The 16,857-nt window shown below is 40.0% G+C and overlaps 1 protein-coding gene across 2 annotated transcripts in view; it reads right to left on the bottom strand.

The window, feature by feature from the left end:
• SKAP1 (src kinase associated phosphoprotein 1) overlaps positions 1–16,857 on the bottom strand; it is a 304,194-nt gene that overhangs the window by 235,487 nt on the left and 51,850 nt on the right. For both annotated transcript variants that reach the window (XM_070393189.1, XM_070393190.1), the window contains one exon: positions 4,176–4,281. In XM_070393189.1, the coding sequence (XP_070249290.1) occupies positions 4,176–4,281 (106 nt within the window). The remainder of the gene's footprint in view (positions 1–4,175; positions 4,282–16,857) is intronic.

The following is a 16,857-nucleotide window of genomic DNA, read 5'->3' as shown; positions in this document are numbered from 1 at the left end:
AAAGTCTTGTTCCCAAGACTTGTATCAGACTCCTTGGCTTCCTTCCTATAATACAAAAGACATCTGAATGATATATCCTAAACTAAATCCTGTTTTAAAGCTAAATCCATGCTAATCTGAAAAAAAACAACTTGGAGTTCCCAAAGAAAACTAGAATTACTTTTATAGTATTTGTACTCGTGTATAATGTTTCATGCAGAGCTATATACTAACCGCCCACAATGAGACATGTTCAAGATACTCTTCAACCTGTACTTTAAATGTCTTGGGTTTTGTGCCATAACCCTGTTACATAACGTTATTTCTTTATTTCTTTCCTTTCCAATATGCTGTCATCAATCTACCTGTCTCTCTTTGAAACTCCTTTAAGTTGCACAAAAGAAAATAATACTCCAGTTTGTTTCCATTGGCTCTGGCTTTCACTTCCAACAGGGAGCATAAAGGACTACTTATTCCAAAGTAGGCCATTGAGAGAGAATGTATCCCTACCTCGGTAATAAAGATATTCTATTTTCTTCATCCCTTCCCCAACTCTGAAAGTATTTTTGCTGTCAGGTGGCTTCCCCTGAATCAAACTCAAGAAACGCTCGACTGTTTCTCCAAATGCATAAGAACACCACCAAGCATTTGAGTGTAGATTATGGCTGCTTCATTCCAGGTGTCTCACATCTGGTGCTGATCCTGCAGTGACCACTGTAATAAAGCAGGAGGAGCCTTTGCCTGGCTTTCATCCTAATCATTCTCTAAAGAGCTCAATGAAAACTTGGACTAGGAACGTGAAAGCCGTTATTTTTTAGGGAGAAGGTTTAAATGAGGAGGCGGTTTGAAGGAGAGCAATAAACATCACAGCTCAGGATATCAAATACCACAACAGGGCTTCATTTCCTTGGAATCACAGATTGCCATCCGTTTTTTATTTTGTCTTACATGGAAAACATTATCCTTCATTGGTAACACCTTGAAGCCCCAAAACTCATATGTAGGTAAAGGTACAGATATGAATTTATTTTTTGCTTTCAAGTCTGGGAGAGGAGAGGCTAACGACGCCACTAGTGCTGACAAACAAATGAGCACGTGGAGGAAACACAAACCCCTGAAATATTATTGCTTTAATCGGGCAAAGATAAAACTTTTTTAATGACTTTCAATAATTCTTTTCATGTTACTCAGCATTTAAATCTCAAGTTTGATGACTTCCAAATTTCTTTTCACACCCAGCTTCTGGGGGTCACACAACAAAAGTAACTGTGGCTGGCATTGTACAAGCTTTGAGTGCTTTCAAACCAACTGGTATTAATACAGATAAATGCAAAACAGGGACTAGAAAGGCAATATGGCTGAAGGAGAGGATTCAGTAAAACAAGGGTTACATTAACAGGATAATGACTGAATGGGTGGCCATAAGGCAACTTTAAACAGCTTGCCACAGGAAGGCTTCATTTTCCATTTTCTTGTACAGTATCTAATTTCTGGCTCCTCATTTCCTCCGTGATCTGATAAGTATGAAATTCTAAATAAAGTGTCATCTTTCTTGCAACAAATCAATGAACAGAAAGCTCCCGTCAACAATGCAGATGTTTCCTAAAGCTCCTGCTGATTATTTCCTGAATGTCTCTCCCACAAACCACACAGTATGTTCTTTGAGGACAAGGAAGCCTCTTTGCCCCGTAACACATACAGCTTCTGTGTGTGTATGTGCGGGTGTATGCACTTAAAAGGAGGACCAAGAAGTAATATGCAACGGATAACAAGTCACCACAAAAATCACCCTTTGTTACCAATTTCAGATTGAAATTTAGCCCTTTCCAAATGCCATGGCACAAATATGGAAAAGGAGAATTCCTACTCATTGCATATTTGTCCCTACAGATGAAATAAAATTGTTTTGCATTCCCTATTACAGATTTACACCAGTTGTACGTCCATATACACAATTCTATTTTGGGCATCCTTCTCCCTGTAATATAATTTAAAATAATTCCACCCCAAATAGAAACAGAAAAAAAAAATTTAAGAAGATAATCCCACCTTGATTCCTCCTGCTATCCTTATACAAAGGTCAACTTTGTATTTTTTTAAAAATATATTTTATTGATTTTTTACAGAGAGGAAGGGAGAGGGATAGAGAGTTAGAAACATCAATGGGAGAGAAACATCGATCAGCTGCCTCCTGCACATCCCCCACTGGGGATGTGCCTGCAACCAAGGTACATGCCCTTGACCGGAATCGAACCTGGAACCCTTCAGTCTGCAGGCCGATGCTCTATCCACTGAGCCAAACCAGTTAGGGCAACTTTGTATTATTAAAAAAATAAAAATTCTATGGGTTTCTAACTAAGTCTTCAGGTTCACAACTAAGCCTGGGCTTATCTATATATATCTATCTATATAAAAGCCTAAGTGACCAGAATGACCAGAACAACCGGTCTCTATGATGCGCACTGACTACCAGGGGGCAGATGCTCAACACAGGAGCTGCCCCCTGATGGTCAGTGCGCTCCCACAGCCAACTTCCCCCAGCCGGCCAACCTCCCATGTGTTCTCTCCCCACAGCCAGCAGGCCACAGGCTGGGACAGGGAACTGGGGGTGGGTGGTGGCTGATGCGGCCCCTTTCCCAGGGGGGCCGAGGGCCAGCACCCTCCTTGGGGCTGGTGGCCAACCTCCCGTGCCAGCAGGACTGATCGGCCCACTGCCCACCTGCTGTGGTGGCAGTGTGGCGGCGAGAGAGGAGAAGGGAGCAAAGGAAGAGGGAGTGGAGGAGAAGGGAACCGCACAGTGGCGGGGTGCCAATGATGGCGAAGTCGGCGTCCCGGCGTCCGTTCCTCGGTGACCATTGCCTCCTCTCCGACCCAGCCCTGATTGCCCTGGCTCTGATCGGCCCTGATCGCTGGCCAAGCCTAGAGACCCCACCCTTGCACAAATTTCATGCACCGGGCCTCTAGTCTACTGATAAAGGAACATTATGGGAGCGTTTGTTATAAACGCTCTTCCAGCCTACCAAATATTATAATATTTTCACTTTTGCAAAAAGCTCCCATCTTCTGCATTCTGTTAGTTTCAATTATTCAGGGCAACCCAGGCTGATAATTACACAGTCCCCAGTCGCTGAGTAAAAGTGATGCTTAATTAGCCAGCAGGAAAGATCGATTAAGATCCAGCAGGGCATCTTGTGAGGTTCTCTCACATTCCTGGAGGGAACGGATTCTGGCTGTGCCCTTTGAAAGGATAAAACTCCCCGCTTCTCAGGAGTTTCAGTGAGGTTTCTAAAGTAGATGCTAAGATCGGTCAGCCACACAAATTAATTCCCAATTATAACCCTGCAGATGCTCTGCCTTTCTCAGAGTACTCAGATCGAACATGCTGAGTCACATTGCCACCAGGTTGGAAAAGGCTTAAAGTAATGCTCACTTATCCCCAGCTCTCTTTCAGTTTCCACATTTCAAGTAAGACCTGAGTGAGAAGTACATTGGAAAGGAAAGTTTTTATTTCTTCCTCCCCCACACAGGTGTATGCATCTGTCAGATGCTCACATTCTAAAAGGCACACATTAGGTGTGAGCCTCTTATTAAAAAATCTTAACGAGCATGATATCCCAACCCAGTCTGAGACTAAACATTCCAACACAGTCAAAGAATCAACTAGATAAATCTGGGTTTACATTTTTTGTTTGTTTGTTTGTTTAAGGAAGGAGACGTGGAAGTAAAATCAGGACTAAAAATCATAGTGAAAATTAATTACCTCACGGTGCCTAACATCTTCCCTTTAGTAACACGGACAAGCACAAATGTTTAGCTTGTCACACATTTTGCAGAAGTGTTCAATAAAGACCAATATAGTCCCAAGCTAAAAGCAGAATTATTATCTTAAGACACATAATTAGCAAACTATTTCTATTTTGGTAAGCTCTACTAATTATACCTGCCTAGTTCCAATTCCCAATTCAGTAAACATTTATTAAGCTTCATGGGAATGATCAACTTACCTTGCATTTAAATAAAATAAATGTACATACACACACACACACACAAATAATATTCATTAAGCCTCTACCAAGTATACAGAACTATGGTTGGTAGGTCTTATCTTGTTAATTTATACACTACTAAAGTAGATTTTACTGGTAATATACTGTTTTAAACTTATGAGGAAGAATAATGGAACCATTTATACAAACCTAGTTTTGATTTGTTGAAAACCCCGAAGAATATGGTCTCTGTGGTCCCTTGCAATAGCACTGAGGTTCTCATTCCTCAAATCTTCAGCCAGAAAGTCCTCAGCATCTAAAAGAAGAGGAAAGTAGATCAACTAAAAAGAAGTATGAGGAGGGCATGAGTGGGGGGGAGGGGTAATGGAGGGATAAGGACACATGTAATACCTTAATCAATAAAGAAATTAAAAGTCAAATAAATAAATAAATAAATAAATAAATAAGAAGTACTAAAGGAAAATCTGAAGAGTTTAGAAACGGATATTATTTTCTCTTTAAAAACTTTAAAGTTGCAGAACAATGTGAATGCACTTAATGCCACAGACCTGTACACCTAATAATGGTTACAACGGTAAATTTTGTTATGTAGAGTTTATCAGAATAAAAAATAAATAAAACTTTAGATATGCCTATAAGTGACACCTTTTGACAATCCAAGACATTGCAAAAATTTAGAAAGTTAATACATATATTGAGTCGACCAAGATGGCGGCGTAGGTAAACACCGGAGACCGCTGCCGCAAACAACCATTTCAAAAATACAACTAAAAGACTGAACGGACATCACCCAGAACCACAGGAAGGCTGGCTGAAGAGAGACTCTACAACTAGAAGGAAAGAGAACAGCAAATCGAGGCTCAGAGGTGGCGCAGTGTGGAAAATACAAAGGTACCGAGGTGCGCGCGAAAGCGGGCTGGTGGCTGAGGGCGCGGTTGTCGTTTTCTGTCGGGACTGAGTCTCAGACTCTGGGCTCCAGATCCGGGCGAGTCTCTAGGGACCCAGACTCAAACGGGAGAAGCGGGATTACCCGGCATCAGTTGGAACCTGAGGGCAGCTTTCTCTCCGAGGTTTGCAGCGGCTGCCGGGGTTCTGAGAAGCAGAGCCTCTGGGAACGGGACTGAGCGTGGCCATAACTGCTCCCTCCGCCCGCCCTGTTGATCCCGCCCCGCCCAAAGCCTGCGCACAGCCATTTGCTGATCGCCTCAGGCAAAGGCTGGATTAGCGCCTCCCCAGAAGACAGAGTTTTCCGCACAGCTGATTACTATAGCCAGCCGGCCTGAGGGTCAAATCCCCCTAGTGTTAACTACAACAATTAAGGCTTGGCTAGAACAAGACTGCGCACAGAGACCACAAGGGGGTGCACCAAGAAAGCATAAAAGATGCGGAGACAAAAAAACATGACAGAAATGGAGGATATGGAGCTAAGAATCGCAATTTTGAGGGCTTGCCATAAATTTGTGCAGAACCTCACGAAAACTAATGAGACCCTCGATGCTACGATAAAGAAATTAGAAAGTAAGCATACACGGACTGAAATAAAGAATATTATACCCAATAGCAGACCAGAGGAGTACAATAATCAAACCAAAGATTCGACAAAAAACACCCAATTGGAAAAGCAAAATGAAAAAAGAATCCGAAAGTGTGAAGATAGTGTAAGGAGCCTCTGGGACAGCTTTAAGCGGTCTAATATCAGAGTCATTGGAGTGCCAGAAGATGAGAGACAGCAAGATATTGAAAACCTATTTCAAGAAATAATGGCAGAAAACTTCCCCCACCTGGTGAAAGAAATGGACTTACAGGTCCAAGAAGCGCAGAGAACCCCAAACAAAAGGAATCCAAAGAGGACCACACCAAGACACATCATCATTAAAATGCCAAGAGCAAAAGACAAAGAGAAAATCTTAAAAGCAGCAAGAGAAAGAGGCTCAATTACCTACAAGGGAATACCCATACGACTGTCAGCTGATTTCTCAACAGAAACTTTGCAGGCCAGAAGGGAATGGCAAGAAATTTTCAAAGTGCTGAATACCAAGAACCTACAACCAAGATTACTTTATCCAGCAAAGCTATCATTCAGAATTGAAGGTCAGATAAAGAGCTTCACAGATAAGGAAAAGCTAAAGGAGTTCATCACCGCCAAACCAGTATTATATGAAATGCTGAAAGGTATCCTTTAAGAAGAGGAAGAAGAAGAAAAAGGTAAAGATACAAATTATGAACAACAAACATGCATCTATCAACAAATGAATCTAAGAATCAAGTGAATAAATAACCTGATGTACAGAATGAACTGGTGATTATAATAGAATCAGGGGCATAGAAAGGGAATGGACTGACTATTCTTGGGGGAAAAAGGGGTGTGGGAGATGCGGGAAGTGACTGGACAAAAATCATGCACCTATGGATGAACACAGTGGGTGGGGAGTGAGGGTGGAGGGTGGGGTGGGAGCTGGAAGGAGGGGAGTTATGGGGGGAAAAAAGAGGAACAAATGTAATAATCTGAACAATAAAGATTTAATTAAAAAAAAAAAAAAAAAAAAAAGTTAATACATATATTAACAACAAGAAAACACTATTTTCTAAACTACTTTAAAGGAATATTTAAGTAGTAACTATCATTGATGGCAGAGGATGGACTGTCATTTTCATAAACATCTAAATATTACAAATAATTCCTGGAAGGTCACAGACCAATGGAAGCTAGAAAGAAATACCAATAAATAAAGCTGAAATAGAAAAACAGAGCGGAACTGCAAACTCAAGAACAAAAGGGCAGGCATTCAAAGAAGAAAAATTAATTAGCAGATGCATCATCAATGAAAATGACAATGCAACCAAGTGAAGGAACCCACATGGAAAAGAAAAATGTGCCTAAGAGAAGGAAACGGCAATTAATGTGAGCACACATTATAAAACAGGAACATGGTAGAAAGATAGAATATGAAACAAATCATCTTATGTTGAAAGAAATTTGGGGGCACCTATAAATTTTCAAAGACAAAATACATTGATAATGATTACAATTGTCAGAAATACTAGCTACACACTTTATTATACATAAAGTGGTTATCATCCCTAAAAAAAGCATATAAATAATGTAGTTAAAATGTTCCACCTCCAAAAATAGTGCCTGCAATATGAAACGGTACCATATATGCTATCAAAATAATGTTAGAATTTATACAGTTGGGCCACTGTATAATAAGGACCCTTAAAAATCTGTTTTACATTCACAGCATTAAAAGTCACCAAACAAAATTCTAGGTAGCCACCACCAACATTTTTGATGAGGTATAAAGTCCTAAAAATTAAAGTTTTCCCAGAGGACCACCATCAACTTCTATACCCTTCATCACATCTATTGTATATGTCCGGGGTCGGCAAACCGCGGCTCGCGAGCCACATGCTTTGGCCCCTTGAGTGTGGCTCTTCCACAAAATACCATGTGCGGGCGCGCACGTACAGTGCGATTGAAACTTCGTGGCCCATGCGCAGAAGTCGGTATTTTGTGGAAGAGCCACACTCACGGGGCCAAAGAGCTGCATGTGGTGCGCGAGCCACGGTTTGCCGAGCCGCAGTTTGCCGACCACTTGATATGTCATTTAGTAGGTTCTTCCAAGGTCCTATGAAGGCTAAAGAATGAGGAAATGGGAATTTGAATTAAAAGGTTAAAATAAATGGTACCCAAAATTTAATTAATGTAACACACCATATTAACAGAAAAAAAATCACATGATCATCTCAACAGATACAGGGAAAAAAACTGGACAAATTTCGATAGTTCTTCATGATAAAAATCACTCAACAAACTAGGAATAGAAGAAAATTTTTTCAACCTGATAAAGAGCATCTACAAAAACCCCACAGCTAAGATCATACTTAATAGTAAAAGGCTGAATACTTTCTCCCTGTTCCCAAGGTCAGGAACAAGACAAGAATGTCTGCTCTCACCATTTATACTAAAAATTGTACTGGTGCTAGCCAGGGAAATTATGCAAGAAAATGAAGTTTAAAAAGTCTAGATTATATAGGAAGAAGTAAAACTATCTCTACTTTCGGATTTTATGCTCTTGTATCTATATAGAAAACCTTCTGGGTGCATGCAACAAATATGGGACTTAAAATCATTGTTTATTACTTTTAGTACAAAATACTGTATATTGCTACAAGGCAGCCTTCCAGAATAATCTTTCACCTCTGGAGGGAATGGGAAGAGATTAACCAAAGAACTTATATGCATACTAGAGGCCCGGTGCACGAATTCGTACATGGGTGGGGTCCCTCGGCCTGGCCTGCCAGGGGGAGGGGCCATGGGAAGTTGGCTATGGGAGCACACTGACCACCAGGGGGCAGCTCCTGCATTGAGTGTCTGCCCCCTGGTGGCCAGTGTACGTCATAGCGACTGGTCTTTCAGTCGTTCAGTATTAACAGTTGCTTAGGCTTTTATACAGAGAGATATGCATAGCCCATGGACACAGACAATAGTGTGGTGAAGGCCAGGGACTGGGTGGAGGGGGGAAAAGGCAGGGAAAATGAGGAACATCTGTAAAACTGTCATTTTAGCCTGTGCCAATCCTTTTGCATACAGACAAAAATCTTAAACGTATAATGCCAGTATAGACAGGAATTTGCGCCACCCTTCTCTTAGAAATGTGAGTTCTGCTTTAGTAGTTCAAATACTTTCACTAAATATCCCCTCTAGGAATACCTTGATTGGTGTTTGGTTGATGGAATTGTTTTCAGCAGCACTGACCGTTCATCCTGCCTCTATATAGAAGGTTGATTGAAGCAAACTTTTGAGTTGTAGAAGCATATATCAACCAAAAAAAAAACCATTTTCAACTGTTCAGGAACACCAACAACTTTTTTCCTTTCAGTGTATTAGGAGCATTACTTAGAAAATAGATGGAGGCAAACTTGGAAAATGTGACCCATAAGACATCATTCTCCAAATAAACAGAATAGACTTGCAAATGGACAGGGTCAGAGATTTGGGAGTATGTCAGAGACGTTCACCAGTCTACAAAGCCTAGTGATCTTGGGTGCATCCTGCTACTTCAGAATCTTTTCAGCCAGCCTCCAATCCTGCAGTGCTGTTTCCCAGGGATGTGAAGAACAGATCATGTCTAGTGTTCCACATACTCTCTGTTCCCTTAGCCTTCTCTCTTCCTTTCCTATCTTCTTATTCTATGTCTAGAGGTCCGGTGCATGAATTTGTGCACGGGTGGGGTCCAGCTGGTCCACCCCAATTTGGGTGGGGGTGGATCAGGGGCAGGGCTGGCCAGGGGGAGGGGCCGAGGGCGGTTGGCTGGCTGGCCCCGCCCCTTGGTTGAATTCCCGGTCAAACTCCAGGTTGAGGGGACAATTTGCATATTAGCCTTTTATTATATAGGATTATTTGCTGGAATAAGTAAGCTGCCTGGAAACTGAGGAATCTATGTTTTAGGACAGCTGTGAATTATAATAGGAAGATGCATCTTTGCCAGAGCTGTGCTTACCTTTTAAATATGGGGCTTAAAATCATTGTTTATTACTTTTAGTACAAAATACTGTATATTGCTACAAGGCAGCCTTCCAGAATAATCTTTGACCTCTGTCCCTCTTGCCCCTAACTTTTATGTTTTGCCCTCCAAGTTGAAATTCTTTCAGTCTCTCTAAGATCTGTCACCTCAAGACCTTTGCACATGATGTTCCCATGTTTGTGCCATTCTTTTTTTTTTTAATCTTCACCCGAGGATACATTTTTTTTTAGAGAGAGAGTGAAAAGGAGGGAGAGGGGGAAGGAGAGGGGAGAGAGGGAGAGAGAAAGACATTGAAGTGAGAGAGAACACTGATGGGCTGCCCTCCACATGTGCCCCAACCGGGGACTGAACCCACAACCCAGGTACATGCTCTGACCAAGAATCGAACCTGCAACCTTTTGGTATACAGGATGATGCTCCAACCAACTGGGCCACACCAGCCAAGGCTATAGTAAGTCCTGAAGTTGAGTACTCCAACTTTGTTTCTCCTCTTTCTTCTTCTCCTCTTCCTTTTTCTTTAGTATTGTATTAAAAATATGCTGTGAGAATTTTTGAATTCCTTAAATTTTCTTCATGAATATTATTTTTAAATGGCTATATATTCATTATATGGATCTATGGTATAACCAAGATTAAGTGGAAAACCTCAGAACATTTGGCATCTAATTTTTGTAAATGAAGATAGAAGGTCATGTTAGAGAATAAAAACAGAAAGAGTGGTGGGACTGTAAGTAATTATAATTTTCTTCCTTGTATCAGTTTCTGTATTTTGCAAATTTTCTACAATGAGCAGTAATACCTTTTTTTTTAATTAAAGGAAATGGTAAAATATGTTTGTGTCTGTAAGTCTGAGAAATACATTTTCTTCCTTTCCCCTCTCAATCTATCTAAATACTGTAATAGTATTCAGAAACATTTGCACCATAATTTACTACCTGTACTTATGTTTACTACATTAATATACTGGGAGGAGGAGTCCAGGGTAGTGATTAAGAGCTCAGACTCTGGAGTAAGATTACCTGGATCCATATCTTGGCTGCACCACTTGCTAAGTGTGTAAGCTGGGAGCAAGTTTCTTTAATTTTAGTTTTCTCATGCAGAAAATGAAATAGTAGTATCTGCCTCATAGGTGACCCAAGGTCTCCTGAGGTGAGGTGACGTGATGTTTATATTAGAAAACATTTTGTTCTAAAAGGGTTGGTCACTTAAAAGAAAACCCACCAGATAGAGGGTGAGCTTGGTTAAATAAGGGAGGTGATCTATTGAGGGGCCTTTCAAAGTTTCTGCCCTGTACCGTGGTGAGTAGTGTGTTCTGGGCTATACTGCTCAGGCACCTTTCAGATTGCATTCACTGTGAATAGCATCATCTTTTAAACTGAAGGGCAGATGTATTATGTATTGGTCTGTAAATTTTCTTCCCTTAATATATTTATAACGTTCCAATATCAGGTTATATTGGCTTCATAAAATAAATTGAAAAGTGCTCTATTCTATTTTCTGTGATAGTTTGTGTAAGAATTGTATTCCTTCTACCTTAAAATGTTTAATAGAATTTACTTGTGAAATCATTGGGGCCTGACTTTTCTTTCTAGAAAGGTTTTTTAAAACTACACATTCTATTTCTTTTATAGACATAGGAGTATTTGGATTTTGTATTTTATTTTGTGTATATTTGGTGAGTTGTGCTTTTCAAGGGATTTATTGGTTTAATCTAAGTTATTAAATATATTGGCAAAAAGATGTTGATACTATTCCCTTATTCTTTTAACTTCTGTGAGATTTTTAATAATATCCCTTCTTCATTCCTGATATTGGTAATTTGTTTTCTATTTTTTTCTATTTTTTCCTTTCATGAATCTTGATAAATCTGTTAGGGGTTATCAAATTTATTGGTCTTTTTAAAAGAACAAACCAGTGTTTTTTCTGCTTTCTGTTGATTTTTCTGTTGATTTTTGCTCTTATCTTTATTGTTTTCTTTTTTTGACTTGGGATTTAATTTGATTTTCTGTTTCTAGTTTCTTAAGGTGAAAACTTAGATCATTGATTTTAAACCTTATTTCTCTAACATGAGCATTTAAAACTACACGTTCTCCTTAAGCATGGAAATCTACAAATTCTACAAATTTGGGTATGCTTTATTTTATAATTATTCAACTTGAAATATTCAATTTGTTCAAACGAGTATTAGAATGTCAACAATGTGAGAAGAAGACCCTAGATGAGAATTTAAGTAATTCATAAACGATTTTATCAAAACCATCAGCCTTCAGGAAAGCTTGCTCTCTGGATGCTAAGACCACTCTGTTCCTGAGGCCACATCTGTCCTATCTTCTATGAAAAGCTGAATAGTAAAATTAAATAGTGGAACTCAAAGACTCCAAACCAGAAAAGCCATCTGTTATAATCACCTAACCTATAATGCAGCACTGACAAACCGGAAAAGCAAGCAATGAACTTGGAAACACAGGGGAAATAAATATGAATAAATGTAGCAGAAATGATAGGGTTTCTGTAGGGTGTAATGGTTTATAATGTGAAAAAATTAGATCTGCGATAGTTATGTCAGTATGTTAAGATTCTCAGATGACGGTAAAACTTGAAACTTAACTTATTTTTCCTATATTTAAAATGATTACAAATTGGTTAAGTATTACACTTACGTAAAGAGGTAAAAATGTTATTATCTTAATAGCTGGCACTAGAATTCTTCTTAGGGAGAGAACTGTCGTTGTTTGGAAAAGTAACTTGTTTCTCTGTGTGGGTGTTGGTGGGAACCTAAACAACTAAACATATAGATACACTGTCTTTTCACATGGCAATGGAAAAAAAATATTTTTTAAAACTTTGCTCCAGATAGGATAAAGGGGAACAGTGCCAGTGAGAAGGTATAAGGCTGGGAACCACACTAGGTGAAGGGTCAGAGGGTACTCTCTGATGACTGGGGTGGCAAAAGGGCACTGAGGAAGAGGAAGGTCTAATATTCACATTGAAATTATTTGCATCCCAGCAATAAAGACCCCTCCTCCCACATCCTGTACCCCCTAAATCTCTAGTGATGTCTTCTACACTCACAGGGACTTCATGTGGGCAGGCTTTTGTGGAATTCGAGGACAAGGATATGTCTAGGCCAGGGGTGGGCAAACTTTTTGACTCGAGGGCCACAATGGGTTCTTAAACTGGACCGGAGGGCCGGAACGAAAGCATGGATGGAGTGTTTGTGTGAACTAATATAAATTCAAAGTAAACATCATTACATAAAAGGGTACGGTCTTTTTTTTTTTAGTTTTATTCATTTCAAACGGGCCGGATCCGGCCCGCGGGCCGTAGTTTGTGCCACGGCTGGTCTAGGCTATCGTTTTTCAACCTTGGCACAACCGCCGTTTGGGGCTGGATAATTCTTTGCTGTGGGGACTGTCCTATGCACTGTAGGAAGTTTGGCGGCATCCAGGGCCTCTACCCACTAGATGCCAGAAGCACCTTTCCCAGTTGTGACAATGAAAAATGTCTTCATGTGCTGCCAAAAGTCCCCTGAGAAACAAAATTACCCCAATTAGGAACCCCTAATTTAGGTCTACACAACCCAGAACAGAGAGAGCCTGGGGCGGGGAGGTGGGGCGGGCTAGAGGGGGTCAATGAGGGAGAGAGAGAGAGAGAGAGAGAGAGAGAGAGAGAGAGAGAGAGAGAGAGAATACTTTCAACAATAAAGATTTGTTTAAATCAAGCAAAAAAATACTGGAAGCAGCCAAAATACAAGTCACAAAGGCCCCACCTAAAGGTTTGGGTACTGTGTTCATCAAGACATACCTTCTTTCAGCCATATCTCAATGCCAACAAACTTGGTTATCTAATGTTCCAGTCGCACTAGGAATAGAGATACAGTGAGAGCAGGGCAAAGTGATAAAAATAAAAATATAAAACAGACACAGGCACTCACAAAGCAACCCAGGTGCAATTATGGCAGAAACGTCCCTGAGCAACTCAATATATTTCTGAAAGTATGATAATTCACTGTAACAACTCTGAGTTAAAGTGTTCTGCACACGGACTGGTTGGTTGAGGAAGTGAGAAAAAAACGATCACAAATGTTTATAGTAAAAAAGTTAGAGAGCTCAAAGAGAACATCCTCAGTTATCCAGAGCAAGCGAAGCCTGTGAGTTCCACGGAGCTGGAGTTTTACTATGTTAATAGGATTTTATGGTTGGCTGCATCGACCAATACAAATCTGGAGAACAATCTGGAAGGAAATGATTAATGACTGCTTCTTTCCAGGGAAGTTTAAAAATAAGTAACCATAGGCATGTCAGAATCAGCATTAACACAGCAATTGCTACTAACTGCAGCCAGGTTGTGGCTGTTATTTTGGCTTTAATCCATATTCCAAGCAGGATGTAGGTACTTTGTAGGTAGTTGGGCCCTGCTAGCTATTAGGCTAAAGTCAGTAGGTCCCATTCCATCACACAAAATACACTGTGAGCCAAATAAATAGTTACTCTCGGGCCTTCATACTTGCCTCTTGTGCTAGGCTAGGAAGACAAGCAAGGAACTGATTATGTTTATATCTGTGGAACAAAGATTATGCAAACTGCCAGCACCCCATTGTTTTTGTTTTCAGCATGGTTATCACCAAACAAAAACAAAAAGATAACCTCTGTGTCTGAAGCCTGATTATTTGAAAACAGACCTGAATATTTCCCCCGCTTTCAATAAGGCAGCACCCGCCTTCATGTCACTTATCTAGAAGATACTTATTTGCTGATAGGGACTAGTTACTATTTCTATATGAGAGCTTGACAGAGTCTATCTGAGGAAGCGGTTTCCTGAGTTAGTCTAGAAGCCTGCCCCCTGCTTTAACATTTACCAAAAGCCCAAGAAAACATTTTAAAAAAAATTCCACACACCCTAAGGGCTAAGAAGAGAAAAATACCATCACAATCTTGGTCAATGGCCCCTTAGCACGCTGATCTCTCTAAGCTTCTATTTGTCTTTTGTTTGTTCCTTTTTCTTTTAAATAACCTTACTGGCTGCTTTCTCCTGATTACAAAAGCAATACATGGTCATTATCACAGTTCAAACAATTGGAAGATGTATGAAGTATAATTAATAATCCCCCTCTCTCCCCCACCCTCTCACATCCCTCCCAAGGAAACCAACGTTCACAGCTTGGTGTAGATGCTTTCTTACTTCTTCCTAGGCTTGCATAAACGTATATAACATAAAGGTTGTGGGTGTTTTGTTCTTTTTGGGGGGAGGGGTATTTTATTTTCAGGTATATATATAATTGTACACCTTGCTTTTTAGTCTTAAAAATCTGTTATGGACATTTTCCAAATATATATATATACACACACACACACACACACACACACACACATACATACACACACATATACATACATACATACACACACACACACACATACACACACATCGAATCCTTTTTAATGGCTGCAAAATATTCCATAAGATGAGTCATTCATTCATATAATCTCCCCACATTCCCCAACTCATGGACATTTAGGATGTATTCTCTCTTTTTAAAAATGTTTTTATTGGTTTCAGAGAGAGGAAGCAGAGGGAGAGAAGGATAGAAACATCAATGATGAGAGAGAATCCATCGATCAGCTGCTTCTTGCATGCCCCACACTGAGGATCGAGCCTCCAACCTGGGCACATGCCCTGACCTGGAATTGAATCGAGATCTCCAGGTTCATGGGTCAATGCTGAACCCCCGAGCCACACCGGCTGGCCTAGGATGTATTCTTATATACACTTCATGTCCTTTAATTTCAGTAACACAGATCCCTAAAAGTGGAGTTTCTGGGTTGAATGAAACATTTTCAAATGTTCAAAATTTTAACCTTAAAGAAAAATTAATTTTAGACTTTGAGTTTCTGCTCCCTTCTTCATTGTGTATAATTTTGGCATTAACCTTTCACAATGCTTTGCATATTTTATTTTTTAAAGGCATACAAATTATGTCAAAAACGCCCCTGTCATTTATGCCCATGTAGTTATAAATAAATAAATGCTTATGTTATGGCTGTGATGACCAGCATTAAATCACTGTGCAAATGCTTATGCCTTGGTTTATGAAGGTAGTAATTCATTGGGGAAACTCCACCCCCACAGCCATGTGGCAGCACTAGCCTGACAGCCCTCTCACCCTGTGACTCCCTCCACTGAGTGACGATATAGAGATCAGGATCTAAATGTCAATAGTCAACCTTAAAAAATGTGTAGCACTAACCAGTTTGGCTCAGTGGATAGAGCATCAGCCTGTGGACTGAAAGGCCCCAGGTTCGATTCTGGTCAAGGGCATGTACCTTGGTTGCGGGCACATCCCCAGTAGGGGGTGTGCAGGAGGCAGCTGATGGATGTTTCTCTCTTATCAATGTTTCTAACTCTCTATCCCTCTCCCTTCCTCTCTGAAATCAATAAAGATATATATTTTTTAAATGTGTGGGTGGGGGGGAGCAAGTAAACAACAACATATGCTAAATTGATAGCCATTAGAGTTTCTAATACACACAAATTATTTGTAGTACAATGAGTAATTCTGTTGGGTCTATACCAGAGACAGTATTTCATAAAAAACAAAACCTATAACCAATATGTTGCTATGATTTCATGAACCTTCCTAAAACATACTCTTTAAACATTTTTTTCAATAGAATTATTGGTTGAATCCCACCTTTGCAGTGTTTTCTCTACTTCAGATTCAGACTCTAATTGCAATTAATCTCCATTCATACCCTGCTCTACTTGTCAGCAAAGGTTCTGCTTTAGAAGGAGATCTGAAGACTTCAATTAAAACCAGTCAGCTAACAAGAAAATAATCTAAGCTAAAGGAAGGTGGCAGGTGCAGAAATGAGTTGTTTACAAAGTGTCAGTTGTGAACAATAAAGAACTGCACATCAAAAATGCAGAAGGAGTGGGTTCCATGGCACGTCTCTGAAAATAAAAAGGCGTTTTCTACCGAGGCTGCACACAGAATGGGAATACGGTTTAACAAGCTTGTAAAATAGGTTTCCTCTCGTCAAATGACAGATACCAGCAAAAGGAATCACTTTGTATCTTTAAGTTTAAATGCAAGGGCAGAGCTAAAGTTTGCCAACAGTTCTTTCTCTCCTGGAAATCAGATGCTTACAGCCTTTCTTTACACATCTAATAGCAAACCAAAGGGAAGGCTGGGGGGCTTCTCCCTAGACCAGTGGTCGGCAAACTCATTAGTCAACAGAGCCAAATATCAACAGTACAATGATTGAAATTTCTTTTGAGAGCCAAATTTTTTAAACTTAAACTATATAGGTAGGTACATTGTTATTAACTTAATTAGGGTACTC

Source organism: Myotis yumanensis, unplaced genomic scaffold, assembly GCF_028538775.1.
Source record: "Myotis yumanensis isolate MYYU_CA2020_CCGP unplaced genomic scaffold, mMyoYum1.0.hap1 SCAF_16, whole genome shotgun sequence".
Taxonomy (NCBI): Eukaryota; Metazoa; Chordata; class Mammalia; order Chiroptera; family Vespertilionidae; genus Myotis; species Myotis yumanensis.
Note: the sequence above shows the minus strand (reverse complement) of the source record. Positions and strands in the feature narration are given on the sequence as shown.